The following is a 27,659-nucleotide window of genomic DNA, read 5'->3' on the forward strand; positions in this document are numbered from 1 at the left end:
AAATGGTTGGGGGGCCACCCGGCATCCCATCGAGGGGGTCGGGGGGGACAGATTTGGCCCTTGGGCTGTAAGTTGAGTATAACCGCTGATATATTAGATATATTGATTTGCATCAATGTTTCACTTTTGGACCTTTCCTGTCTGAATTCTCAGATATGGAGCCAGCAGGACAGACAGTGTATTCTGGAGTGTGTGGCTCAGCTGCTTTTGGAAAAGGATTATACTTTGCTGATAGCTCGACACCTGCGGCCGCTGGTTTTGGACCTGTTGGAGCGGAACGCAGAGAGGGTCAAAGCTGGTGGCAGGATCAACCATGATCTCCACGAGCGGCTGTGTGTGGCCCTCAGCAAGCTCCTCTGCATCAGTCCTGATGCACAGGCGTAAGTGGACTCTACTCTCTTCACCCTGACCTCTGAAGATGATGATGCTGACTTGAGCATGCTGCATAAGAATACATGGATATTGGATATACTCAGTTGTCTGCCATTCATCTTGCTACCTTCAAGTTAACAAATTAAACCAATTAATTTGCACCCTATTAGCACAATAGAAATTAAGTAACAAAGGTATTAGAGCTAGGTTTTAGCACAGAGCGTCAAGATTAAAGGAGTCAAAATTACTGGGTTCGTGCCAAATCACATCTTTTTTTTTTTCACTTCTAGTAGGTGCCGCAGCAGCCCTTACAAAGTATGGTTGTAAACTAAGTAGTCATATTTGTATTTTCTTAAACATGTGGAAAAAATCTAGACTAACTTGCATTACTTACGGTGCTAACATTTAGAAGAACAAGGTCATTTCAATTGTCATTTTTGAGTTGCAACAATTTCACTAAATTAAGTAAATACAGCTAAACTTCACAATTAGACATAAGGTAAACATGAATTAAGATAAATAGTTCTATTACTTTAATTTTCCAGGGCAGTCAGTTTCCAAGATTATTGTAAGTAAAATCAACTTCTGCACTGTATGGGGGGGGCCAACTGATTTCTACTGTATATAATACATTGGCTATGGATGAATACCCCATACAGTCCCACTTCGGAAATCCAAACTCTTCCTTTGAAGGGACACACAAGTGATTTAGCACTGCATTTGCACTAAGTTGGGGGACTTGTGAGTAATAGAAAAGCAAAAGAAAAAGGAAAAAATGCTCAAAATAGACTAATTCATCATTTCTCTCTGACAAGGTTTGCTGCAAGGTACTTCAACAATGCCCCTCCAGTGTTTCAGAGGCTCTTCTTCACCAGTGAAGAGTCCTCGGCTGTTCACTATGGCCCCAGGAGGATGAAGCTGCGTGACCTCATGGGCGCCACTCTGCGTTTCCTCCAGAGCGATTGTGCCAAGTTTCGAATGCTCTGGGACTGGAGTCCCTGCGTGTCACAGCTGCTCACCAGCGATGTCATGGTTCGAGGGTATGTGCCTGCTTCCTTTTCAGACCTATGGGCCACAAGGAATAACAAATCCTTAGCCACAGTTTCTTCGGTGGAAATACAAAAACAGTATTCTTGATGTATTTGTGGGTGTAGAGCAGTTCTGTAAAGTTTAAAGCAAAGCAGTTGGCTTTATTTCTGAATTGACATTACTACTGGTTGCATTTCAAAAGCATACTAATCTTTACAAATGTAATTTTCCTGCCTTCTAGTTAACCATTATATTTTTCTTGATTTGTTTTGAAAGTCAGCTTCAGAAACTTAAAACTTGCTTGAGAAAGGCCATCTAGGCATTTTTGAACACTAAGTGTAGTTTAATCAGTATCAAAATGATGTCCTCATTTTTTGGTAAAGATGTACATTTTTCAAATCCATAATATGTAATGATAATGCAGCTTTGACAGTGTGTTAACTGTGGTGAACTATTTTCCTCAAATAAGGTCCACAATTTTTCACAGAAGGCATTTTGACATGTCACATTATTATTTTTATTTTGTCATTAAATTAATTTTAAAAATATTTAATACAAAATAATTCATTAAATGAATATTGAGGCTAAATGGCTGCAAAGCTCCCATCACTGACTCAGCTAAAAATTCCTTAACCCTGACCCCAATTTACTCAAGTTAAAAACTGAACTTAAGCTAATGTTACACGCTTTTTTGTATTTGGTTTTATTTGTTGACAAACAGCTACATATAATGTGAGAAAAGAAAGACCATTTATATGGTGTTATGGCTAAACTGCCCTGGAATAATTAACCCAGGTGAAATGGAGGTTTGTCTTTGTTCCTGTTTTTCCGACGTTGCTCAACTGCAGCAAAAGTTAAGCTAACGTGAAGGGGCGCTAGCTTAAAGTTTAGCAGGCTAATTAACAAGTCAGCTGGTATTAATGTTAAAACCATTTTACTAGCTAATAGTCATGCTACTTTTGACTTATTTAGCAGCCAACAAAATCATTTTTATTTTCTATATTTTTATTTTGCCGTATACATAGTAGGTAGGTGTTTGAAGTACAATTTGTTTCTGGTGGCCAAAACGGAATAATTAACCCAGGTGAAATGCAGGTTTGTCTTTGTTCCTGTTTTTCTGACGTTGCTTGAATGCAGCAAAAGAAAGTTGAGCTAACTTAACGGGTAGCTAGCTTAATGTGTAGCAGGCTGATTTAGCAAGTTAGCTGGTATTAATGTTATAAAGTGTTTACTAGCTAATTGTCATGCTACGTTGGACTTATTTAGCTGTCAACAAAAGCATATTTTTGTTTTACAGTGCACATGGTAGATAGCTGTTTAAAGTACAGTTGGTTGCTGGGTGGCCACCCAAGTAAGTCTAGTTAGCTAACAAGCTAACCAGCTGTAAGCATTTGTAAAACACGCACAAAGCTAACTGCCAAGTTGTGGGTTTATAAATCTAACCAGTTTTTAACAACTACACTTATGGTATCCAGAGTTTTTAATGTGGAAAAGGGCAAGTTTTTATTTGCTTCAACTTATTATTATAACTTATTAACTATGAAGTAAGGAAACGGAACAGAGGAGGAGGATAGTACTTTTGTTTTTTCCTAGTGGCTATTGGTAGCTAATCTTAGTTAGCAAAAAGTAATAACTTCAAGTTTTTTGCCATTACTATACACAGTAACAGAAATGGTGGACAATAGAACAACCGTCTTTTTCGCTCTATTAATTGCCAAGATGGCAATGAGCAGGAAACCAATATGCACTGAAAAACATCCCTTCAAAAACATTGGATAACATCATAATGTGTTAATTTTTTTTACAGTATCCCATATATTCCCATATACCTCCCATATATGTCTTGGTGTTTTTACATTTAGCTGTTATATCGATGTTAATACTGCAGCATTAATATAGCTTTTATACAACATTTTTCTGCTTGTTTGCCTACAGAACTAAATGTGTTGTATTTTCTCATCGTCTCTATCAGGTACACTGCCCAGTGTTTAGCATTGGTGTCTCACATGACTGATAATCAGAAAACCATCTTTCTGAGAAAAGTGCTGTCTGGTGATGAAATCCTGCATATGAAAATTAAGTATGTATCTTTGTTTTTCCTTGCATTATGTAACTTTATATGAGAGTATTATGTCACTTTTTTTGTTTCAATCAGTGGTTAAGAAGTATTCCTATTTCTTGCTTGTGTAAAAGTGAAAAAAAAAAACCCCCAAAACAAAACATTGTAAAATACTCCATAACAAGTAAAAGTGCTGCACTCAAAATTGTAATTGAATAAAACCAGAGAAGGGTCATGTCAGTGTCATACTATTTTCATTATTCCTTCTTTAGAGCTTTGGAAGAAACTCAGCAGCTGGAGGTAGAAAAAGCCCTGGTGTTAGCCAATCAGGGCTCTGTGATGTGGCGCCAAGAGAAAGCGAATAAGTTTACCCGCGGCCAAGTGGTGTCAGAGGACCTTTCCCAGAATGTGGTGGCAGTCTGTGGTGTTGTCCTGCCCAGGATAGTTCCTAGAAAGGCTGAGCAGGTATGAACCTTTTGGTTTGTCTCAAAAAAGTAGTCTGACATCTATCATTTTGGTCCTGATGTTGATGTTATTTTACAGAGGAACCAGAAAGATCTGGTGCTGGTGGACTCAACCTGTCGTAATCTGAGAAGACTGGCGCTGGCTGTAGCATCCCAGAAGCCCGTGCTGCTTGAGGGTCCTATTGGATGCGGTAAAACCGCCCTGGTTGAGTTTATGGCTGCTGTCACAGGACATATGAAAGCTACAGAGATCCTCAAGGTTCAGCTGGGGGATCAGACTGACAGCAAGGTAAGAGTGCATTGAATCAATCCTCCAATTTTATTTTACACCTCAAATTCAGGCTATTTTAAACTTCACTATCAGAGAAGCAAGCTTTACCAAAAAACATGTCTGGAGCAATGCATATTTTGGCCTGAAAAGAAAGACAGACACAGCCTAGTAAATCTGAATTAGTCTATCAGCATTACCAATAGGCCTAAATAAGCATTCATTATTATGTTTGAGGTGGCTTCTGTGCAGTGGGCTTTTTATAGTTATTTGGTACTTCAGCTGTGCAGTATTGGTAGTGAAAGCAAACAAATCTATCAATTCACTATTAAATTAGCTGTTTTCTTCAGAGGCTTCTCCTTTTGTGGATTTGGACTCCATAGCTTAGCTACTTTGAGAGGCTTAAGATTAGCCACTACTATTCTGGTTTGGCAAAATTTAGAGGAGAAGGCGCCAGGTTATAGATGTATGACATGTGTTTTAGTTGACACATCATTAAAACAGTTATTTTTAATTTGGTGTATAGGTTACAGATTTTTTATAGTTGGAGAAATTGAAATTAAAACGTTAAAAAAAGCATTATTAATTGTTATATGTAGGGTTAAGATTTTGAATAGAAAACCTGCATCACAGACTGAAAAAGTGATGTTTAAAGAGCATAGCAGTACGAACCTTGATCAAGGAAGTGCTTATTGTTATCATTGCATAAGTATCTATTTTGAAAAATGTGAATTATTATCAGCAAAATATTAGAACTTCACTTTTAACAGTTACAGTGCTGTTAGTGTTCATGACTACCTTTTTAACTCTTCTAGACTGTTTGGCGCATTTTATGCGCTTTTTTCATTCTTTCTAAGTGTCATTCTGGGTTTTGACTTGGAATTTGTCATTTTTACTATTTTCCACCTGATGATGTCATTTTTACCATATTTGGCATATGGAGACAAAGCATGCTATTTCCACTAGGTGCACTGTCGCAATCAGTGTTGCTGCAAATCGTTGACATATCCCAGGCTGTGATGATGAGAAAAAAATTATGCTTTGCATGTAGTATATTGAAAATAATTCATTTTTTGTGTCTGTGTGTGTGATTATTTCTGTTAGTCTAAAAACATAGTGGCATCATTACAAAAACCTAGCATTTGAAGGGTTAAAATTCTGCAAATTAATGAATATTTGATAGTTATGATTAGGACTGATGTAAAAAATAAACTCAATGAAAGTATAAAATAATATAAGTTTATAATAGTTTTCTATAGCCTGATTCTGTAAAAAGCATTGGGTGTGCAGAGTGGTATGAGTGTGAGTATTTGACACTGCACAAAAATAATACTGTATAAAAATCCACGTAGCTGCACATCATTGACATATCCCAGACTGTGATAAGTAAAAATTCTACTATGCATGTAGTCTATTGATTTTTTTTTTCTTCATCTAAACACATAGAGGCATCATGACAAAAACTTGAGGCTTAGAATTCAGACAACTAATGAAATTTTGACATTTCTGATTAACTTAATAAAAGTATAAAATAATAGTAATGTAGAATATTTTTAAAGCTTGATTTTGAAAAGTGCATTTTGTGCACTGAGCTATATGAGTGTGTGCAATATTAAACCGGGCCCTAAGGGTTAACATTCTATAGAGGTGAGATTGAAGGCTGACAATTTTGACATTGTTTTGTTTGTTTGACAGATGCTTCTTGGAATGTACCGTTGTACTGATATACCAGGGAAGTTTGTGTGGCAGCCAGGAACACTGACACAGGCTGTGTCTAAAGGCCAGTGGATCCTCCTGGAAGACATCGACCACGCTCCTCTGGATGTGGTGAGTTAAAATTTGTCAGCAACAGTAAAGACTATTTACTTAGTATTTCCAGTTCCAACACATACACAGAATACCTCAACCTGGGTTTGTATCAATACACTCTCTGAGTAGATTCTTAATCAACAACTTAATGTTAGATGTGTTTGTTGTTCATGAATCACTGCAATGACTCACAACTGGACTGAAATGGTCTTTTGTAGATATCTGTGCTGCTGCCTCTGATGGAGAATAAAAAGCTGATGATTCCAGGACGGGAGGATTGCATCGATGTTGCTCCTGGATTTCAGTTCTTTGCAACGAGAAGGTAAAATGTCATTACTTTCTCAATGTCCAAACATGTCCAAACATGTCACGATCTTAAGTGAAAAAAGTCATGGTCTTGACGTCCAGGCTATGTGTACATCTCATTTACTGTATGTACCTTGGAATAGCTTACAGTTGACCTCTCTGATCTTCTTGCATTGTTTAGCTCATAGTAATCTTCAAACCATTTAGATTGTACATGACCTGTCTGAGCCTGTTTAAAAGAAAAAGTTTCACTGAACGTACCCGTCCAAATGGCCACATTTAAAGGCAAGTTAAAAGCCTGCCATTGCAAGCTGCGTTTACATGCACACTTTTTCTCAGATTGAAATCTGATTGACGATTTCGGGGCAACTGTTTACATGGAATGTCCTCTAATACAATCTAGTGTTTACATGTGCTGATGCATGTGAATGGAGCAGGTGTGTGACATGCACAGATATTATGAACATGGTAACTTGACAGGGCTGAACCACAGGACACACGCAGTTCCTATTGACAAGCACATAACCATAGCGTCATGTGACCTAGAAAAGCCAAAAAAGTGTTTCCACTCCAGTTTTGCTTTTTCGTATCGCCTAAAATACCATCGCATGCAAGGGTAAAAACTTTCTGTGCGATAAATTTGAGTTTTTGCGAAATTCACGTCATTCCATCAGTCATATTTTATATTTGCAATTTTGATTTGCACAATTTGAGGGTTAATGGAAACCTGCCTACTGTAGTGACAACACAAACATATAGCACATATAGTGTATAATGACTTAAGTATAAGATGGTTTGGAATAATATTATAATCCTACTTGGACACAGTATGAGTCAATAGTACCTAAAATAATTTTTAAAAAAAACCAACAACCTTAAGACCTTTGCACACTGAGTCACTTTCTCTGTATTCATTTTTTTAATCTGTCATTTGGAAAATCACGATACGAGACAAAGTGAAAAGACACTTTTGGCAAAAGTGTACTGTGTGTGTATTGCAGGATGTACTATAGTGGTGGCAGCTGGCACAAACCACAGAACTCTCATGCAGCGCTGCTGGACAAGTTCTGGACCAAGCTGCAGATGGGAAACATGACCCGAGAGGAGCTGAAGAAGGTGAGTGTTGTTGGCTCAGCCTTCTGTTGATTTTGTTGAACCTGTAAGGGGAGAACAGCTTAGCCTGTGATTTTTTTATTTTTTAATTAATTAACTTTTTATTTTTTGCAGAAAATTAGTAATGTCATGTGTTTATTTTATTTTTTATTTTATTTTACCTTATTTTGTTTTGTTTTGTTTTGTTTTATTTTTTATTGACAAACTGAACATATGCAAAACAGGTAAAAGGTACAGTACAGATTAAAAAAAGTTAAAAAAAAAACAATATATGAGAGTAATAACAATGATATTATTGTTATTATTATTATTATTATTATTAATTATCATAATATTATTATTATAATAATAATAATTATGATAATACTTATTAATATTATAGTAATAATAATTATAATTATTATATTCAGTTATTTTTTTTGTTCACAGCTTTATTTAACAAAAATGTGTACAAAATATTCAGTTAAACAAGAACGCAAACATACATGAGTGCACAGAAAATTTACTTTCTACACAGATCATAATAAATGATAATAAATAATCATAATATCAATACATAAATCAGTTCAAAATCTTAAAGTGAAAAGCAAGAAAACAAAAATAATTCATTTTCTTATCACATCAGGGGTTTTGCCAGATAAGTTTTTGTAATGGTCTAAAAATCTGTTGCTTTTTTTTTCTCCTTTTCTTTGTAAGAGTAATAGAGGCAAGCGTCAAGTTAAAATCTATCAAAAAAGGTGGTTTAAATCCTTTCAAAGTTCCACACATGTCCAATCAGTTAGAGGAGTGAAAAACTGGACATAATATTTCTGATCAGTAGGTCATTGTAAATATGTTTTTACTTGTCATAAACATTTTTTCCTACTCTTTCCTGTTCTCTGTAAAATATTGCTACAACCAGTCTTGCAGTATTTCGCACATGCATCACAAGCTTATCCTCTGTCTCTGTGTGTAGGTGCTTGTTAACAGGTATCCCAGGCTGACGGTGGTGTCAGACCGTCTCCTGGACATCTACTGCCAGCTGACTGGGGAGAGACACTCTGACCTGGACCAAACCCTTGATGACAGCCAGCAACACAAGTCAGAGGACAAAAGCACACCGCTGGAGGGGAGAGCCCTGTCACTGAGGTGAGGCCCACCTCAAAACTCTCTCTTCTCTTCCTGTACTTTTTGTTGTCTATTTCCGTTAAATAATGTGATTTTTAATTCTGATGCCTTTGTGACAAAGGGGTTATATGAGTTCTTCACCCACAAAAATAGCCTTGTTTTTATGAATTACTCTCCCTGTGTATCATTGAATTTGGGAAGAAAACTGTAGTTCTCACATGCCTCCACGTTAAATGAAGAAACCAAATATGGAAACAATTCTTGATCAATTGGGGTAAATGTGGGCCACTTTTAACAACAGCAAAACTATAAATAAACATCCGTTTACAATTTTTCATATAACTCGTACAGTGTAATCCAAGTGTCATTTATCCAGCCGTATGCTTAGGACTTTCCAAACACATGCATTTGTCTTTCTTTTCTCTTGTGGCTTATGTTCAGGTAGTTTTCTTGTAAGTTTTTATTAGTTTCTTGTAAATTTTTGGTCCATTTCTTGTGAAGTTCATTGTCTTCTCTCCACATTTTTTTTAAAGAAATCAAGCCAGCTTGCTCAGGTTTCAAATGTTAAAATGGTATGTTAAAAATCTGTGCAGTAGAGTCGGAAAGAGAAGAAATCCTGACTTTTAGTCCTCAGTACGAAACCTTCCAAATGCAGGATCCTTCAATTCCCATAATGCAACTCATTTCACCAAATTTGACCTTTTTCTGTAAATGCCATCATCAAGTCCATGCCCTGAATTAATAATTTCATTTTTCTGTCAATTGTTTGATATCTTAGACCTAACTCGTGGAAAAATAACCATGATATGTCATCATTTTTCTTTAGCTCTTTCTACAGATAGAAGCAGAGAACGTAAAGGACCATGCGCTGTGCACACACACAGTGTTTATCTGGCCTCTCTGCACTACAGCTCCAAAACAGATGCCCTTTATCACGACACCCATCATCAGTGGGGGCAAATAAAGAAAGCTCTAACCCTCTTTAAATCTGTCAGATTCCCCCCAATCAAAACCAGCAACCAGCCAGTCAGCAGCTGCAGCCTTTAATTAGCTTTCCACAAGCTGCTGCTGTGCTCGATTGATTATTGATCGGACTGCTCTCTGTACAATGGGCTGCAATCACAGATTCTTCAGGTCAAACCAAGGCGTTCTCATTAGGGAACAGGTTAATAAACACCTCACCACTCAGAGACGTCACTCACATGCCCTGCTGCTTCTTACAGTCTCCGTACGCTCTCAGTGTGATGTATGTTCAGGTCAAGTTTCAGCCATGCAATCAATGTGTGTCGTTCCATGTGCTGCACTTCAATAGTACATATGCTTTTCATGGATCAATGTTATTAGCTGTATAGCCGGGACTGTAATGCTCATGTGTTGGTCGAGGTTACTAGGGTTCATGTTGTTGAAGGAGGCCCTCATTTGTGCTTGTTTATGTTCACTTATTGTTTTAACTGGCACCATTAAGAGATGATTTGGATTTTTAAAGTGGGGTTGTATAAGGTATTTGTCTATAGTCAGTGTATTACCTAGATAGTAGATGGTGGTCAGCACACCCACAAATTGAAGAAGCAGACCTGAATACTGAAACACAAGTAAAGCAATGTCTTGTTGTGGATTGAGGCAGCAGCAAAACATATTTCAGCCACCTACAAAAAATCTATATCATTTTAAGTGTATGCTATCCTGAGGATATTTTAACCATTTTATTTTGCCATCAGACAGTCCTGTCAATGGGGAACTAAAGTCGTCATTTCTTTAACGCTGTCAGACTCCTTTGACAAAAAAAAGTAAATTAGAGCTGCTGGTCTACTGCTGCCTCGGTTTGTTAGTGTGTTTGTGTTGTTGTGTGACTTTGGTGAATCTGAAAGAAAAAAAAACACTTTTACACGTTAAACGTCACACATACACTAACTAACTAATGGATTGAATTAGTGGTCGGCCAGCAACTCCTGTGTTCTGTGATGTAAAATTACTTAATTTGTCAAAGGAGTCTGAAGGCACAAAGGGCCATCTGATGTCAAGGTAAAGCAGTGAAAAAAAGTTAGCTTACACTAATATGGTAATATTCCAAAGTAATGAAAGTGTAGTGTACGTTGCTGATGTTTTGTGTATTTTTTTGTTGTACTTGTATGTCATACATATTATTTCATTAAAAAAACAATCTTGCAGTGCAATGATTTTCTCTTCATGTTGTCTTCTTGATATGTCTTTCATTGTTTCACAGGGACCTGCTGAAATGGTGTGAGCGGATCAGTGTGAACTTCGACAGCACCTCCTCATCCACAGCGCAACGTGTCTTCCAAGAGGTTAGTGGGTTTGATTTTTTCCAAAGTAAGTGAAGTAAGAGATAAATGTCTTTCCCACACAGCTACCAGACAATAGAGTTTAGATGTATTTAGTTTAGTGACTGATGCCTTTTTGCGGATCTTCTCTTCAGGCTCTTGACTGCTTCACAGTCATGCTGTCTCGTCCTGAAAGTCGACTTCGAATGGCTGAAATCATTGGGAGCAAGCTCAACATCTCTAAAGAGAAGGTATTTAACAAGTCTATTTTGGCAAAAAAAGTTTGTTATTCCTGTTTGTTCCTGTCATGTCCAAATTTCTGTCTCCATCTAGCCCCATGTATGTGCTGCATATCGGTACTCCGATTTTGTGATTGTTTTTGCACTCACTAATAAAACAATTAATTAATTCATTAATGAAAAAAAAAGAAAATTACAAAAACATTGGTGGAGAGGTTAATGCAATATATAGCATTTAAAAATAACACATTTGTATTTTGGACATTAATGTGATCCCATACTTGAAGAAAATGTCAGCACTTTGTCATTTTCGAATCTCTGAAATTAGTGTGAAAAAAAGTCTCTCATTTTTTACAATAATCTACGTTCACGTTATGATCTGTTTCCTTTGTGTCCAGGCCCAGCACTTCTGCCAGATGTACCAGCCTGGCATCTCGCTGACCGAGCTGGAGACCACGGTGGGCAGAGTGACACTGTGCCGGAAACAGACCGAAACAGTGCAGCTGAGTGTGTAAGTGGGACATCCTGCCCGCCTGTTCCCTTTGAACATTGTTTATACTCTATATGCAGCAGCTAGATGCTGTGCCAACACTCACCTACTGTTACAGCCAAATAGATCGCCTGCTGGTTAATTGAATCAACATAGAATTGATTATAAACTACATTATGGTAAACAAACTCATCTAATGGCCTGGCCATCAGGACATGTCCAAATATTCACATCGATTCCCGCCCAAAGTCAATATGAGTGGGTGCTAGAGTTTAGACTGAAATCATATTTGACTTGATATAGAAGCAGACAAAAACTGGGATAACTGTGTGCAGTTTACCATATTAAATGTAAAAATAAAGCACAGGGATGTTGTATCTTAAGGATATTTTTAAGTTTTCTAGCTCACTCTCTCGGTTATTTCTTCATCTAATCAAATTATTTAGGGAGTGAGGGAGCTGTAACTTTTGAAATAAACATTTGTCTTACCAGTGGAAAAGTTAGCCATAGAGATGTCTGCCTTGTTTCCCATATAAAGGAAGTAGATGACATGCAACTCATGGAGCTCCTAGTGTTGAAAATACTTTTGAAAAAAAAAAAAAGCAATGTCTTTTAGAAATTGTGACTTCACGGGCCTTGTTGTCACCAATGTCACCAATTTCATGTAGAAACCTTTTTCTATCTGCTGAACAACTGAACAACAGGTAGATCAATTTTAAACTTCTTCACAGTCAGGTATATGGATATTTTTTAAAAATATTGTTTAAGACACAAGTGTCCTGTCAACAATCTTTGTTTTTCTTTTGGAAATGAATGTATACAAAATAATGTAATAGTAAATATTTAACTTATGATTTAGAGATCATACAATAATTGCAATACTTGGCATCCTTCAACTCCCATATAAATCTTCACAAATTGATCTAAAGTATTAATAGGAAACACAGTAATGATTGATAGCATAATAGGCTCTGTATTTCTCTCAATATTTAAAAGCTTTCAGTTCATTAAATGTGTTGACATTGGAGACATATAGAATTAATTATGATGGACTTTTCAAATATATTTTAGGTAAGGCAAATTTATTTATATAGCAAAAGCACATTGTATACCCCAAGGCAAACCAAAGTGCTTTAGAGAAGAGTGAAGTCACACTTCATTATAGGCCAGTCACAAAGCGTGCCTCAAAGGTCTCTAGCAATTACAATTTAAATTCATTTTCAATTTTTTCAGTCAAGCCCAATGTCCCAAAACACGATTAGCTTCAGAGGACTTCACAGCATATGACATCCCTCTGTCCTTGGACCTACACAGCAGATAAGAGGCCCCCTCCTCCTCCCACTCACCCCTCAAAAACATGAACATTCACATGCTTCATGTTGAAGCAACAATTATTTTATGGTTGAGTGCATCAGACTGTGACACCAGCATCTATGTACAAAGCATACAATCGAATGTGTTACCACCAAATGTGTTCTTTGTTGCCATGAACAGGGACAATCAGACCTTTGCTGCCACACGTCCCTCTGCTGTGCTGCTGGAACAGCTGGCAGTGTGTGTAGCCAAAGAGGAGCCTGTCCTCCTGGTGGGAGAGACAGGAACTGGAAAGACTTCCACCGTACAGCACCTGGCTGGAGTCACAGGTGAGCTTAGGAGCCCAGCTCGGCTGTCGCTCAGCAACCCTAAATGCTTAATGAAGGGTCCCTAATCCTTCAGTTTCTGATATACAGTATAGTGTTTGTGACTCATGGTTTCTCAACTTTCCTGATTGAAATGTTCCTACCTGTGTATTCAATCCAGGGCACAGGTTGCGGGTTGTGAACATGAACCAGCAGAGTGACACTGCAGACCTGCTCGGAGGGTGAGTGACGCACAAATTGTAATTAAACAACATAATTATTTTCCTTTGTATTTATCATTTTACGTCATTGACATATTTAAGGTGTTAGATATATTAAATACCGGCCATCATTTTGATCGATTAAAAACTGTTGCACCAGACTGTCAAAAGGGCAAATATTATATTGTATGTCCGATCACCAGTCACCTTGATTTTATGCATCTCCCAACTCCAGCATTTCAAAATTATAGACTAGTGGTTCTGTGTCACTGCTGGTGGCTGACAGATGTTAAGTTTTGGAGTAAAACTTTATTTCCTGTCTAATGTAGGTACAAGCCAGTAGACCACAAGCAGATCTTGCTCCCTCTGCGGGAGGCCTTTGAGGACCTGTTCTCTCAGACGTACTCAAGGAAGCAGAACCTGACCTTTCTGGGCCACGTGCAGACCTGCTTCAGGGGGAAGCGCTGGCAGGATCTGCTCAAACTCATGGACCACGTCTGCAAGTCTGCTCTCACCAAGGAGCTGCAGGACAAATCCGATGGTAGTGTCACTTAACAATGAGAGCAGTAAGTATGTTGGCTTCTGTGGCACAATGAAAGACTAATACCCTATGTGCATGTGTGTGTAGCTGCTTTGCTGCAGGAGCGGTGGGAGTTGTTGGCCGCCAAGCTGAACCAGACCCAGCAGCAGATTCGAGCCTGCGAGGCGGCCATGGTCTTTGCCTTTGTGGAGGTAAAGTGATTAAAAAATATCTTGATAAGTGGTGCACTGGTAGCCTAAACCATAAATTGCATACCACATAACCATGCCTAAAAAGTAAATGTACATGAGTGTACAGCCTTTGTGGAGCAGCTCTGATCTCTCGCTGTTCCTCTGTAGGGAACATTAGCTCAGGCAGTGAAGAAAGGCCACTGGATCCTGCTGGATGAGATCAATCTGGCAGCAGCCGAGACCCTGGAGTGTCTGAGTGGACTGCTGGAGGGCAGCGCTGGATCTTTGGTGCTGCTGGACCGAGGAGACACTGGTGAGGAGTGCGAATACCTGTAGTGTTGGTGGTTGATTGCATTTTGTCAAATTAGAATCCAGTATCAAATCATTATCCTTCTGAAATCCCTCATGACATTAGATTCACCTTTCAACATTTGTAACCAGAGATACAAAATATATCAAAATGTATTGTTCATTATTGAAATGAACAATACATTTTGATATATTTTGTATCTCTTTCTACCAACACTAACAGCAAAAAAAAAAAGTCAAGCACTGTATTTTTTGTTGTTAGTGTTGGTAGAAAACCTTTTTGTAGTTGCAGTTTTAATTTGAAACGATACAATAAGAAACGAAAAATACATACAAAGCTGTATGGTATGATACGATACAATGCGATACAATACAATACAGTAGTAAACAATACAATACTATACAATACGAAACAGTACGATATGAATGAATATGATACAATACAAAACAGTATGATATGATACAATAGGAAGCAACTGTGTTGTTTAGGCTGAAACCCACTTTGTGTCCTCAGACAGCTCTGCTAGAGAAGTTAACACACAAATTAGTAACACAATTATACAAACGGCACAAACCCACAGAAACACGCCAAGCATTCATGACCGTGGAACATGTTGCATAATATCCTCAGATTCAGATCTTCATAAGAGATACACTAACTTTGGTTTAGCAACAGGATAGAATGATGTATAAACAAATTTCATCGTTGAGATGGAGGGACTCTGAATCACCCGATGGAGAGCAGAGGGTGGTATTCTCCATTTAGAACATGAAAGCATTTAGTTGAAATGCTGTTAACAAGTCTGAACGTGCTCTTTTTGGGGGATGACTGAAAGAAGTGTGCCACAATCTGAGCGCAGATTTGGAGTCTATTTTCTAATTTTGTTTTAAGTTTCACAGATTGGCAGCTTAGCCAGGCTGTAGTACAGTACGGTAAACAATGTTCACAACCAATAAACAAAACCTGAAAATGTGATTAGCAGCAGAAGTATGGCATTGTTGATAAAATATAGGGCTGACACACAGAAAATAACTTGTGTAGCCACTAACTTTGCATCCTTATTTTTCAAGAGTTATATGATCCAAATGCTAAGATAGACAATTTTAAATATTGATATGAAATGAATAAAAAATCAACTGGGAGATAGGACTGACATGATGGATGGTAATGGTTCTAGCTACTCTCTTGGCCCAGTTGAGACACGCTATCAAGTTGTAATCATAGAGTGGTGTAACAGTGATGTTTTTTACTCATGGATTATCTTTGGAGGAACACGGGTGCTGGCTGTCAGACCACATTAATCAGGCAGCAGTGCTGTTTCATACTTCTAAATGGTAGATTTTGTGAAGATTTTTAAGAAGCTTTTTGCTGTGATTTTTTACAGCTTTCTACAGATAATCATATACTTCAGTACAGTAATTTTAAGCCTTATAGCCTTTAAATCAACACATCATTAAATAAATTAAAAGATTAACATATTGATCAGTGATGAATCAATCATAAGTTGTGATGTGATAATAATATATATACTTTATTTTCCCTGTGGGTTTATTTTTCTTGGACTGCGCCCATGAATACCATCACAGTTACAATAAAACAAATGACTTTTTTTATGTTATTGTACTAACTTATTTTCTTGAAAACTATGTGTAGGCAAATATCGCCATGATTCAGAATTTTATATGTTTTTTGCAGAACTGTTTTTTTCTTTCTATTTTCTGAGAAAATAACATTTTAATATTCAACTTTGAAGAAAATAAACTACTTATGTCAGTAAGTTGATTAGTCATTAACTATGTAATTCTGCCAAAAGTCTAACTTAATCTTTGATCTAAAACTTGATGTGACATACGTTCAAAAGAGCACACTGATAAATGCAGATCATTGTCATTTTGAAACAAATGTATCAAGGCATTTGCTTTAAAAGAATCTAATAGTGTTGTTAATATTGCTGTGTTTTTTGATCACAGAGCCTCTGGTCCGCCACCCAGACTTCAGGCTCTTTGCCTGCATGAACCCAGCTACTGATGTGGGGAAGAGGAACCTGCCGCTCGGCCTCAGGAACAGGTGAGAGTGTGCAGAGGTGAAGGCAAATTTAAAGTCTATATCACATTAGCTTCAGACTAAACTAAGCTATTTCTGTATTTTTGTTAGGAGAAATAACAGACACATTTATTTAAACCTTTATTTAAATAGGGAAAGCCATTGAGAGCAAGCTCTCTTTTACAAGGACTTCCTGATTACATTATATATAAAAACAACAAACACTGCAGTTTACATTGACAAAACATGAGAAATGTGGCCGATACTAAAGTGCACATTACAGCCACTGCATACATCAACAAGTAGTCCAGAACATCAACACATGGGACAATATTACTCAAAGAAAACACATGCATGCACTGTGCTCTGTGTCAGTCAAAAAAGATTTAAATTGATTAAGAGGGATTAGCGTGTCTAATTTTAAGAGCTTCTGCAGGTTGTTCCACTTGTGTGGAGCGAAAATATCAGAATTTTTAACTTGACAACCATGTCTCAGAAAATACAAACATGTTTGGGTTAATTTGTTGTGCTGAGACTTTGATATAGACATAGAGCATGTTCACAATTTGAGATATTGAGGACAGAAATGAAATACCTACCCACCACAGTCTAGCTACATTTAAAAGTTAACTGAATTATAAAATGGTCAAATCAATTACACAGTCCATCCAGCAGTGATATAATGTCACATGTTACACGTGTAAACCTGCAGTGTGTGTGTGTCTCTCTCCCAGGTTTACTGAGCTGTATGTGGAGGAGCTGGAGAATGAGGGCGACCTGCGTATTCTGGTTTCAGACTACCTCAAGTTCTTGAATCCACAGCGGAGTGTCATCAACGGCATCATAAGGTTAGACCTGGCATAATGTTACAGCAGGTAAAATTCAGTTAACGCTGTTCTAGACAGCACTGAAAACAAATGTGGCTCCAGTAAGACTGTATTAGGGGAATTTTTATTTGTGAGATATTGTAAAAAATCCACCTTATATGTACATCTTGTTGGTGCCATATGCAACCTGAGAGACAGCAGTCAGGGCTGAGTAATGCTGTGTGTTTCTGCGTGTTTCGGGGTTTAAAACAGTACTTTACTCTTAGGGTCTGTCTTAATATGACACACACTTATATTGCTCTGCTCACAAAATTCACTTTTCAAAATGAAGCTTTAAAAATTATGATACATTGGTATTATTTTCTACTATCATTGAGTTACTTCAGTCCTAATCATCAATATAAAAAGTTCATTATTTTCCAGAATTTTAAACCTTTAAATGCCAGGTTTTTGTCATGATGCCACTATGTGTATAGTTGAAAAAAACCCCACAAAAAATCAATTATTTTCAGTAGATTTTCATTTTATTTATTTATTTTTGATTATCACAGCCTGAGATACGTCAGTGATTAGCAGCAACATTGATTTTTTTATATATATTATTGTTTTTTGTGCAGTGTCAAATACTCACGCTCATACAGCTCATCACATAAAATGTGATTTACAGAATCAGGCTATAAAAAAATATATATATTTTTTAAACAACATCAGTCAGAATCTTAAATGTCAAATATTCATTAATTTTCAGAACTTTAACCCTTTAAATGCTAGGTTTTGTCATCATGCCACTATGTTTTAAGATAAAAAACAAAAAAATTAATTATTTTCAATTTACTACATTTTTTTTGCTGATCACAGCTTGGGATGTGTCACATATGCAGTTTGAATGGGTTTCCATGGCGCATTTTTTTGCACTTAACCGTATGAATATGACACATTTTTTTTAGGAGCTGAGCTGGAAAACCAGGGCTGCATAAAAATACACAATCTTGTCAAATTGATGACACATGCATGAACGCAGCCAAAATTATCAAAGAAATTAAAAATGAAAAGCACATAAAATGCATCAAACAGTTCCTAAGGGTTCATTTGTTTTTGTTTTTGCTTTTTGTTTTTATTGTTTTTTATTTATTTATTTAACTTAACCGAAAACATGCTAGAACTGACTCACTAAGTTAAGATGAAAAATCAAGTCAAGGAAGTAAAGCACGAGGCTCTTTGTATTAAAGATGTTAATACAACAGCATCTGTCATAATAAAGTATAGGTTTGTATTGAGGAAACTAAACATGGTTTTAAGAAGAGAGAGTGCATTAGTAATGTAGCTATTTGCATAGCTTTTCTCTTTTCTGTTCTTTTTTCCAAATGTTAGACCATTAAAAGTCAAGTTTGTAGGATTTTGGGGACACTAAGATACTTCAAATAGCACATGGCAGTCTTTGTCTTAACAACCCAGCTCAAACCTTAACCTCACTCCTTCTTCACTCTTCAGTGGGCTCAAGCTGATTTCCTCCTTAATTATGTGCGTGTGTGCAGTTTTTACCTGGCGGTCCGCAAAGAGGCCAACTCCCATCTGGTGGATGGGACGGGCCACAGACCCCACTACAGCCTGCGGACTCTGTGCAGGGCGCTGAAGTACGTGGCAGCCAACCCCTGCCACAGTGTGCAGCGCTCACTCTACGAGGTAAGAGGTTGGACTGAGATCTTCTTGACAGAGTGACAGAAATCCAAAGAAAAACATTATCTCATTTACTGCTGGTGATATTGACACATGCCAGAAGGTTCAGTTTGGTGACACCTTTTTTTTCTTTTTTCCATATGTGGGTGTTGGAAGAAGTTCATCCCGTCAGTGTTTTAGTGTTGTTTCAATCCCCTTCACCTGCACATATTCCACACTAATAGTCTCTGATTCTGGGTTGCAGGGTTTCTGTCTGAGCTTCCTGACTCAGCTGGACAGGAGTTCCCACCCACTGGTCCAGAAACTGGTGTGTCAGCACATCCTGACAGGGAACACCAAGTGTCTCAAACAAGTAAGACGCTCTGAGAGCTAGCTCCCTCTTTTAAACTTTTTCTCTACATGTGTGCCAGTGGATATGTGGATGACTTGAAACTCAAGGAGCTATGTGTTAAATGTTTTTGAATCTTAAGACTTAGAAGCAGATTCTATGGGATATTGATGTTTTTAGCCTGCCTGGTTGTACAACTGACTACCAGAAAGTTCTCTTTTAATGTAAATTTTAGTGCTTGTAAATTGTATTTTGTCCCCTTTTGTGTCTCTTTCTGCAATGGCTGACTGCCTTGACCAGAGGCAGTCAGAAAGAGATTTTTAATCTCAATGGGACCAACCTGGTTAAATAAATGTTAAATAAAATAAATACTTATTTTGCACTTGAGCTTTAAAAGTACCTAACTAACTACAAAAGAACGGAGATGAACAGCAGGTGCATTGATGTTTTATTGTGTGTGGCGATAAGTGCAAAGAAATATGTCAGAGTGCTGAGGTGGAGCCTTGATGGGGTTAACTGAAATACTGTTAGAGGGCATAAAACATATGAAATAGAACCAGTAACAATATTCTGTACAGTATACAATCTTCCTTCTTAATTATTTATAGCGCCATTTGTGTTCAATTCATTGTTCAATTAAATACTTTTGGAAATTTCCTATAATTTTTTTTGCAATTCAACCACTGTTTTCTTTGTATTTTCGCAGTATACTGAAAGCATCAGAAAGGCAGAACTGAGTACCTATAGTATCTGTTTATTTATCGCAAGTAATACTGTTATCTCAATGGCCTGGCTTTTTTTTAGCAACCTGGTTGTATTTGCTTGTACTATTTTTATAGACTTGTCCATTGTTTACTTTGCTGTTGTATTTTCGGTGATAACATTTTTTGTGGACTTTTTCCTTTTCCAAAACAAGGGTTAAATGATAAGTTAGACAAAGGTTAGACTATGAGATTGAGATCATTTGATAGTTTTGTGATTCTGTATCAATTGAATTTACATGATATGTTACATATTTCTGTTAATGCTTTGTCTAATATGGGATTTTGAATTCTTTAGCAGCAGCACCATAGTACCACAGAAACTTTCAGATCAATATTTATGGTTTAAATGTTGCTTTACTTTAAATGAAAAAGCCTTTTGTTTTGTCTCCTGCAGCCCATCCCGGCGCCCTCAGATCAGCTCTGTGTGGATGTGGAGGGCTACTGGGTGTCTCAGGGTGAGATGGAACCGGCTGTGGACCCCACTTACATCCTCACCGCCTCAGTCAAACTCAACCTCCGCGACCTCGCCAGAGTGGTATCTGCAGGGTAGGAACACTGCTGGCAGCCTGACCCTCTGTCTGTGATTTCCCCCCAAATCAATGGCTTCATCTATAAATGTCCAAATGTTGATTTTGTCAGAGCTAATTCTGTCCCTTTAGATGAGAACACATCAGGACAAAATGCGGTTGGACTGAATTCCCCCTGCAGTCAGTTATCTGCCAACAGGAAGTGATGAGCTCTGTATGGCTCGTCTTAAGGACAGCAGACCTTCTAAACTCCTAACCAATCATTGGTATAGATTTTTAGATAGAGCATAACTCAGTAGGGTTAGGTAATATGTTAAGATTTTCCAACCAGCCACCACAGGCAATCTCCCCCCAACCTTAACTGTGGTTTCAGCTGAGAGATGTGTTGTGCGACGTGTTCTTTAGGGGCAGAACTTTAAATCAGCAAATCAAAGTCACGAAAAAATGCCGAAAAACCCCAACGATAGGCCAAGTACTCTTGGCCAGTGGTCAATATATTTGTCCCATTGCCCAGCTCTATTTGTGAGCTCTAACACTTGTATTAGTCATTAGTTCATTGGATAAAGGTTGACTTTTCTTTTTTTATTATTATTTATGGCTGCTGTACGACTCAACAGTATGTCCTCACCAGTCAACAGTCCTTTAAATTTATTTGTGATTTGTTATGACTCTGGCCAACCTTCATGCTGTCTTTCTCTCTTTATGTTTGGGCCTCACAGGACTCACCCAGTGCTGATCCAGGGAGAGACGTCTGTGGGGAAGACTAGCCTGATCCGCTGGCTAGCAGCAGCCACGGGGAACCAGTGTGTGAGAATCAACAACCATGAGCACACCGACATCCAGGAATACATCGGCTGCTACTCATCAGACGACAGGGGCAAGCTGGTCTTCAAAGAGGGTATGAATACTTACACTAACCCACTTTGAAAATAGACGAGGTTGATATTATTTAGGCCATCACACAGTGTCTAAAACGTTGGTGAAATGTGATTTAAATAACTCAAAGCAGTATCAATCAACCAGTCAATCAGACATTGTTTGTATAGCACTTTTCATATTAATAAAAAAAGATAAGTAAAACACTCACATTGTAAATAAGACATAAATGAAAGGACAACAGCAGAAAATGAAATAATAAATAAATATGTCAAAATCGTCAGTCATCTGGTAGAGATTTTTTTAATCCCTTGCAGAGCAGAAAAAGCTCATATCAGATCAGATGTCAACCATAATTTAGAAAAACAGTCTACTATTAAACTCTAATGTCTAATGTTGGCTCCGTGTCTCTGCTGCAGGCGTTCTGATCGACGCCATGAGGAAAGGCTACTGGATCATCCTGGACGAGCTGAACCTCGCCCCCACTGACGTCCTGGAGGCTCTCAACAGACTACTCGATGACAACAGGGAGCTCTTCGTAGCAGAGACACAGGAAGTCATCAAGGCTCACCCCAGATTCCTGCTGTTTGCTACCCAGAATCCACCTGGTCTTTACGGCGGTAGAAAGGTACCCCATTCATTCAGTCTGAGAGAGATTTGTCTGATGGCATGGTTACAGTGAGGTTACCTTCAAATTCACTTTGGTCAAACACATACTACTGGCCAGATTGCTTTAAAACTTGATATGGATAATCATGGTCTGCAGAGGATGCATTCTGATGTCCTGGTGTCTCTAAAAATCTTATTAGATAAGATTAGATCAACTTTATAAATATTCAATGAAACTGAAGGGCCAAGTGGCTCACAGTAAAAAGAATAACATAACAGGACAATAAAAACAAGTTTAAAACAACAGATAAATACAACAAACAGGTCAAAAAACACGAGCCTAAAAAACACTAAATGACTAAAACCTAAAAATAATCTGTCATCTCATGCACGACATGTTTGGCACAGGCAGCGCCCCACGGTGCTGATCACCACTCTCCACTGCATGTTATTCACATCTTGTCTACTGCTGGGAAGACAGAAGCAGAAAAATGCCAACCAGTTCAACTTGAAGCCCCCCGTTCCCTTTCTCTCTCTCTCTCTCTCTCTCCCTCCCTCCCTCCCTCCCTCCCTCCCCTGGTACTCCACAGGTCCAGTCACTTTCCCTCTCTCTCCACCCTCTTTCTGTCTTGATTCGGTCCATTAAATCTCCTGCCTAAGTGCCATTTAAGCATTAGACAATTCACAAAAGTTTCATTTAAAAAAAAAATATAATGAAAAAATGTTAATTTGGCGAGAACCCGACCTGACTCAAGCCCAATGGAATAGTGAGAAATTGGGATCAGGCAGAGAATCAAAGCTCTAATGTAAAATGTTAAAATCAGTTCATAAACAGGGATTCAGTTGATGCAAGTGAATCAGTGTGCACAAGTATTGACTTTGGGATCAGTTTTGGCAAACTATGACTCGCAAATTTGTAACGTTGACCAAGGCGCACCAACTAGACATGTCACTTTCATGAAACACTGGAGGCCATCATAGCCTAACAGCTGTATCGCACCGTCAGCTTTGTCAAAGTACAAAATTACAAAATTAGAATTTAATTCAATACAACTCAACACCACCACAGACCTTAGCCTTGATAGTCCAGCTCAGAATAAAGAATGTTGTTTTGGATTTTTGATTTATATAAACTTACTCCACTTCTATCTGATGCACAATATTTGAAAACAATTTGAGTAATCTTTACCGGCCGATCTTCAGGTGCTCTCCAGGGCTTTCAGGAACCGCTTTGTGGAGCTGCACTTTGACGAGCTGCCCAGTGGAGAGCTGGAGACCATCCTCCACCAGAGGTGCAGCCTGCCTCCATCCTACTGCACCAAGCTGGTCAAGGTCATGCAAGACCTGCAGGTAACTCTACACCCTCGTATGTTATTGTAGTACTGACTGTGTACCCTGCCAATCTCTTGTGATCCTAACTTGATTTGTGAAATGTGTTTTCTCCCATCAGTCCTTACGCAGGGGCTCCTCTGTGTTTGCGGGGAAACATGGCTTCATCACCCTCAGAGATCTGTTTCGCTGGGCAGATCGCTACAGGCTGGAGGAGCAGCAGGCAACGTCGCAGGACTGGCTGCAGCATTTGGCTGATGATGGTGAGGCTCATCAGACATGTCTGTTAATTTACCAACTATTTATGTATCGTAAAATGTCAAATATAAGCCCAGTCCCAATTAGACGCCCAGTCCCTTTTACTAGCCTGCTGTGGTGACACATTTTGGCAGATAAATGCCTGTCTTAGTTTGTGGCTTTTTTACCGTGCACTTCATTTTTAGAGAAGTTCTTTTTCTTTTATGAAACCAGGTTGTTGTCTAACCACTGAGGATAATGTTAGTTATCTGCTTGGATCGCACATAGTCAAGTCAAGTCAAGTCAATTTTATTTATAGAGCCCATTATCACAAAACATGGTTTGCCTCAGTGGGCTGTACAGTTTACCACATCCCTCGTCATCCCACGTCGACATCACTAGACCCTCACATCACCCAAGGAAAAACTCCCGAAAAAGAAAAAAAGGGAATGTATATATGTTTAAATGTCAATTTGGACATGCACACATGGTTAGCTTGATAAGATTCTCTACATTTCAGTCATTCAGTTCATTTTACTGAAACCATGAGCTCCAAAGAAGAATTAATGCCAGCAGAGTGAACAAAAAAGATGCAAAAAAAGAGGTTTAATGAAACAATTTGATCTTATTTCTCACTGACTAAAAATCCGTCCAATAAAGAAGCCTGTCATAAATAAAAGCATGTTGAGTTCAGTGGTTCAAGCAAATAATAGCTGGGGCTATTAATTAAAGTTTTACAGTATATATTTTATTTATTTCATTTTATGTGCAGTTTCGAACATGAATGCCATGAATACCATTTGATGCACCATGCCAGATTATGGCTTGGAGCTAATTTGCATCTGCAGTCCCACAGCACGTCAGAACAAATACACAGCACAATGACATGATAGTATAAAGTTGCACAAGAAGAAGAGATTGAAAAAAAGCACACAAGACAAAAAAATATACACAATAGCACACAATATGAAGTGATACAAAGAAGACACAAGACAGACAATACAACATGAAACTGCACACAAAAAGTACATCACTTATAAGACACCTAATTAAAAGAAAAAAACAGTTATAAAGTCCAGAGTTTATGGTCAGTGAGTGCAGAGCCGAGCAGCTTTTAACCATCTTTTCAAGGTGGTAATGAGAGTCCTGATATAGGTGCAGTTCTTCACAGTGTTCCACTGATTTCTGGCTTTTACAGAACAAGCCGATAGCCCAAATGCAGTGTAAAGCAAGAATACACAAAGTCACATAGTGAAGAAGGGGCCAAACCATTTGGAATTTCATTAACCAGGATGAATCACTGGTACACATGCTCCACTGAAACCCTGGATAACGCTGCTGTCGTCTTCATCAGGTTACATGTTGCTGGCAGGACGTGTGAGGAAACCGGAGGAAGAGGCCACCATCCTGTCCATCCTGGAGAAGCACTTCAAGAGGACGGTGAACCCTGAAAACCTGTTCTCTCAGAAGCAGGTCACCAGCCAGTTCAGTAAGTGGATCATAACACTTAAAAACATAAAATCTCACACCAAACTCAATTTGCAATTGTAATCAATTTTTTCCCTCTTAAAAACAAACTACAAATGACAAAGAAATAACTTAAAACAAGTTTTGGTTTGATTTAGCAATAAAAATTAACAAAGGCAAACTGGTAGATATAGAGAGCTTCAAGACAGTACTGCATATTGTACAGTTTTGCAGTTGAAACAGAGTACTGAAAATGACCAATTCTGAATCTGTGTATCTCTGTGAGGTAAGTGCAGGAGGGAAGGCACAGCCCACTATGAACTATGGAAGCCCAAAGAGAGCAGCAGAGGAAGTTAAAGAGAAAATCTTGATTTTCATTGTAAAAATTATCCTAAACCACAAAGTCACATTAATCCATAAGATTGATTTATCACCCAGCCCTAGGTAGAGGTTAAGATAATCATAAATGTCAGTCGAGTATTGAGATAAATATGTAGAGAGATGACTATTACCACATGGTGTACACAACATGTGCAGTACATTGTAGAAATAACATTTGAACACACCGTCATGTTGGCTTGACTCTCTGATTGGCAGGTCCCTTCATTGACAGCATCGCTGGAGTCCCAGAGGAGTTTCGCCACGTGGTGTGGACACACGGCATGAGAAGACTAGCTGTGCTGGTAGGACGAGCGCTTCGATTCGGCGAGTCTGTCCTGCTTGTAGGAGACACTGGGTAAGAGTTAAATCTACCAGGCCTAATTCATTCTCTGTTCAGTCTGTAAAAGATCTTAGTGAAAAGTGTGTGGTGATTTTGATGGCTTCATCCTACACACCATAAGACTGTTGACCTCTTCAGCCTCATCACTTGACACTGTCACCATTAGGGTGTGTATGCATGCCTCATTTTTTGTGTCCTCAAATCCATTGTTTTTAATGCAGACATACAGGAGGTGCACTCAAAAGTGAGAGCAATGCAGTCACAGCACGCTAGTGTTCCCAAGTGCATGTGTTTTAAGGTGTGATGGCTGTGTGACAAAGTGAACGGAACCGTATGAGTGTCTGATTTTTTTTTTGTTCGGGGTTAACTTGCTCCATGTGCAGTTAATTTGACCATGCTAACCTGTTTTTCCCGTTCCATCACCAGGTGTGGGAAAACTACAATCTGCCAGCTGTTTGCTGCTTTAGCTGGACAGAAGTTTTTCTCAGTCAACTGTCACCTACACATGGAGACATCTGACTTCCTGGGAGGCCTGCGGCCCGTCAGACACACTCATCAGGTACTGACGCCCCATCAGAGGAGATTTTAATGCAGTTCAACCTTGGAAAATAGAAATGACTATAAAATTTAAATGGAACCATTAGGTAAAAGCATTTTTATAAAACTAACTGTTTTGCAAAATGATTTAAAGAATTCTGAGCTTGTGACATCCTGTCCTTACTGTGTGTGTGTGTGTACACGTGTGTAGACTGATGGTGAGGACAGCAGGTTGTTTCAGTGGCATGACGGTCCCTTGGTGCTGGCCATGAAGGAGGGAGGAGTGTTTCTCATGGATGAGATTTCCCTAGCAGACGACTCAGTGCTGGAGAGACTCAACAGGTAAAAACACACACACACAAACAGGTTTTGGGGCCTCAAAATGCATCATGTGCATGTTTTCAGTAAAAGATGTTAGTCCCATTTCCACTGCAGAAACTCGGAGGTTGTTTTACGGGGTCTCGCCTGTTGGTTTGTGCCTCCACCGCAGGAACCGCCCCCATAGGACAGTTTTCGAGAATTTTTATTGGGGTGAAACAAGTCCCTGCCTCGGGGTAGGTAGTTCAGTGCAGCCCCCAAAAAACTGAAAGCGCCATATTTAATGCTGCATTCATGTGATGTCGCAGTAATCACAATATTGATGACATTCCCACTGTGAAAATTCACATCATTGTTTGGTCAATGGTAAGAAACTTAACTAATTCACGTATTGAATATCAGTTTTTAAAGATAGTCCCCCCCTCATATAATCCTTTGCTTTTAATAGGCAGATGTTTTCATGAATCAAATACATATCTTTAAAGTCGTTGTTTATCCGTTTCCCACTTTACAACCTCAAAGCACATAAACACAACAAAGTCGCAAGAATGACTTCCCAATTCAGAAACTCCAACCTTCCAACGTAACATTAGTGCAGGATAAAACCTAGCAGGAGAAGAAGAGAGATGAATACATCGACTCCAGTCCTTCCGGGACCTTCATAGTGAGGACTGATTTATATAACAAACAGTGATGAGTGGGATTTGTCTCTCCGGTAAAAATACATACTTCTCTCAAATAAAAAAGCAGTTTTGGCTTCAAATTCTGTTGTTAAAAGTTGGACTGCTGTCTGTTCAAATTCCATGATATTTACTTTCAGTATCATTACGTCTGTGTGAGGCGGGAAAATGTAAGATAAGGCAGTCGGTTCTTGAGAATAAAACACGTTTTGTAGTTTTGTCTTGTCAACATTCAGAACGTATTTAAGGTTCTGCAGAGATGTCTAAAAAGGCAGACGGTAATTTATAGCTTGAGTTGGAGAAGAGCTCTATGCATGTAA

The 27,659-nt window shown here is 38.4% G+C and overlaps 1 protein-coding gene across 1 annotated transcript in view; it reads left to right on the forward strand.

Moving 5' to 3' along the window:
- mdn1 (midasin AAA ATPase 1) overlaps positions 1–27,659 on the forward strand; it is a 75,096-nt gene that overhangs the window by 1,001 nt on the left and 46,436 nt on the right. Inside the window, 30 exon segments of the mRNA XM_042502992.1 lie at positions 154–380; positions 1,188–1,412; positions 3,374–3,481; positions 3,733–3,925; positions 4,004–4,213; positions 5,888–6,019; positions 6,220–6,323; positions 7,309–7,423; positions 8,376–8,548; positions 10,752–10,833; positions 10,965–11,060; positions 11,447–11,559; positions 13,033–13,181; positions 13,339–13,399; positions 13,708–13,919; positions 14,007–14,110; positions 14,258–14,402; positions 16,370–16,466; positions 17,177–17,290; positions 18,805–18,952; positions 19,191–19,298; positions 20,433–20,584; positions 21,285–21,463; positions 21,861–22,069; positions 23,254–23,400; positions 23,501–23,642; positions 24,971–25,105; positions 25,681–25,819; positions 26,231–26,363; positions 26,553–26,683. Coding sequence (XP_042358926.1) covers positions 154–380; positions 1,188–1,412; positions 3,374–3,481; positions 3,733–3,925; positions 4,004–4,213; positions 5,888–6,019; positions 6,220–6,323; positions 7,309–7,423; positions 8,376–8,548; positions 10,752–10,833; positions 10,965–11,060; positions 11,447–11,559; positions 13,033–13,181; positions 13,339–13,399; positions 13,708–13,919; positions 14,007–14,110; positions 14,258–14,402; positions 16,370–16,466; positions 17,177–17,290; positions 18,805–18,952; positions 19,191–19,298; positions 20,433–20,584; positions 21,285–21,463; positions 21,861–22,069; positions 23,254–23,400; positions 23,501–23,642; positions 24,971–25,105; positions 25,681–25,819; positions 26,231–26,363; positions 26,553–26,683 — 4,283 coding nt within the window.

Source organism: Plectropomus leopardus, chromosome 16 (assembly GCF_008729295.1).
Source record: "Plectropomus leopardus isolate mb chromosome 16, YSFRI_Pleo_2.0, whole genome shotgun sequence".
Classification (NCBI taxonomy): Eukaryota; Metazoa; Chordata; class Actinopteri; order Perciformes; family Serranidae; genus Plectropomus; species Plectropomus leopardus.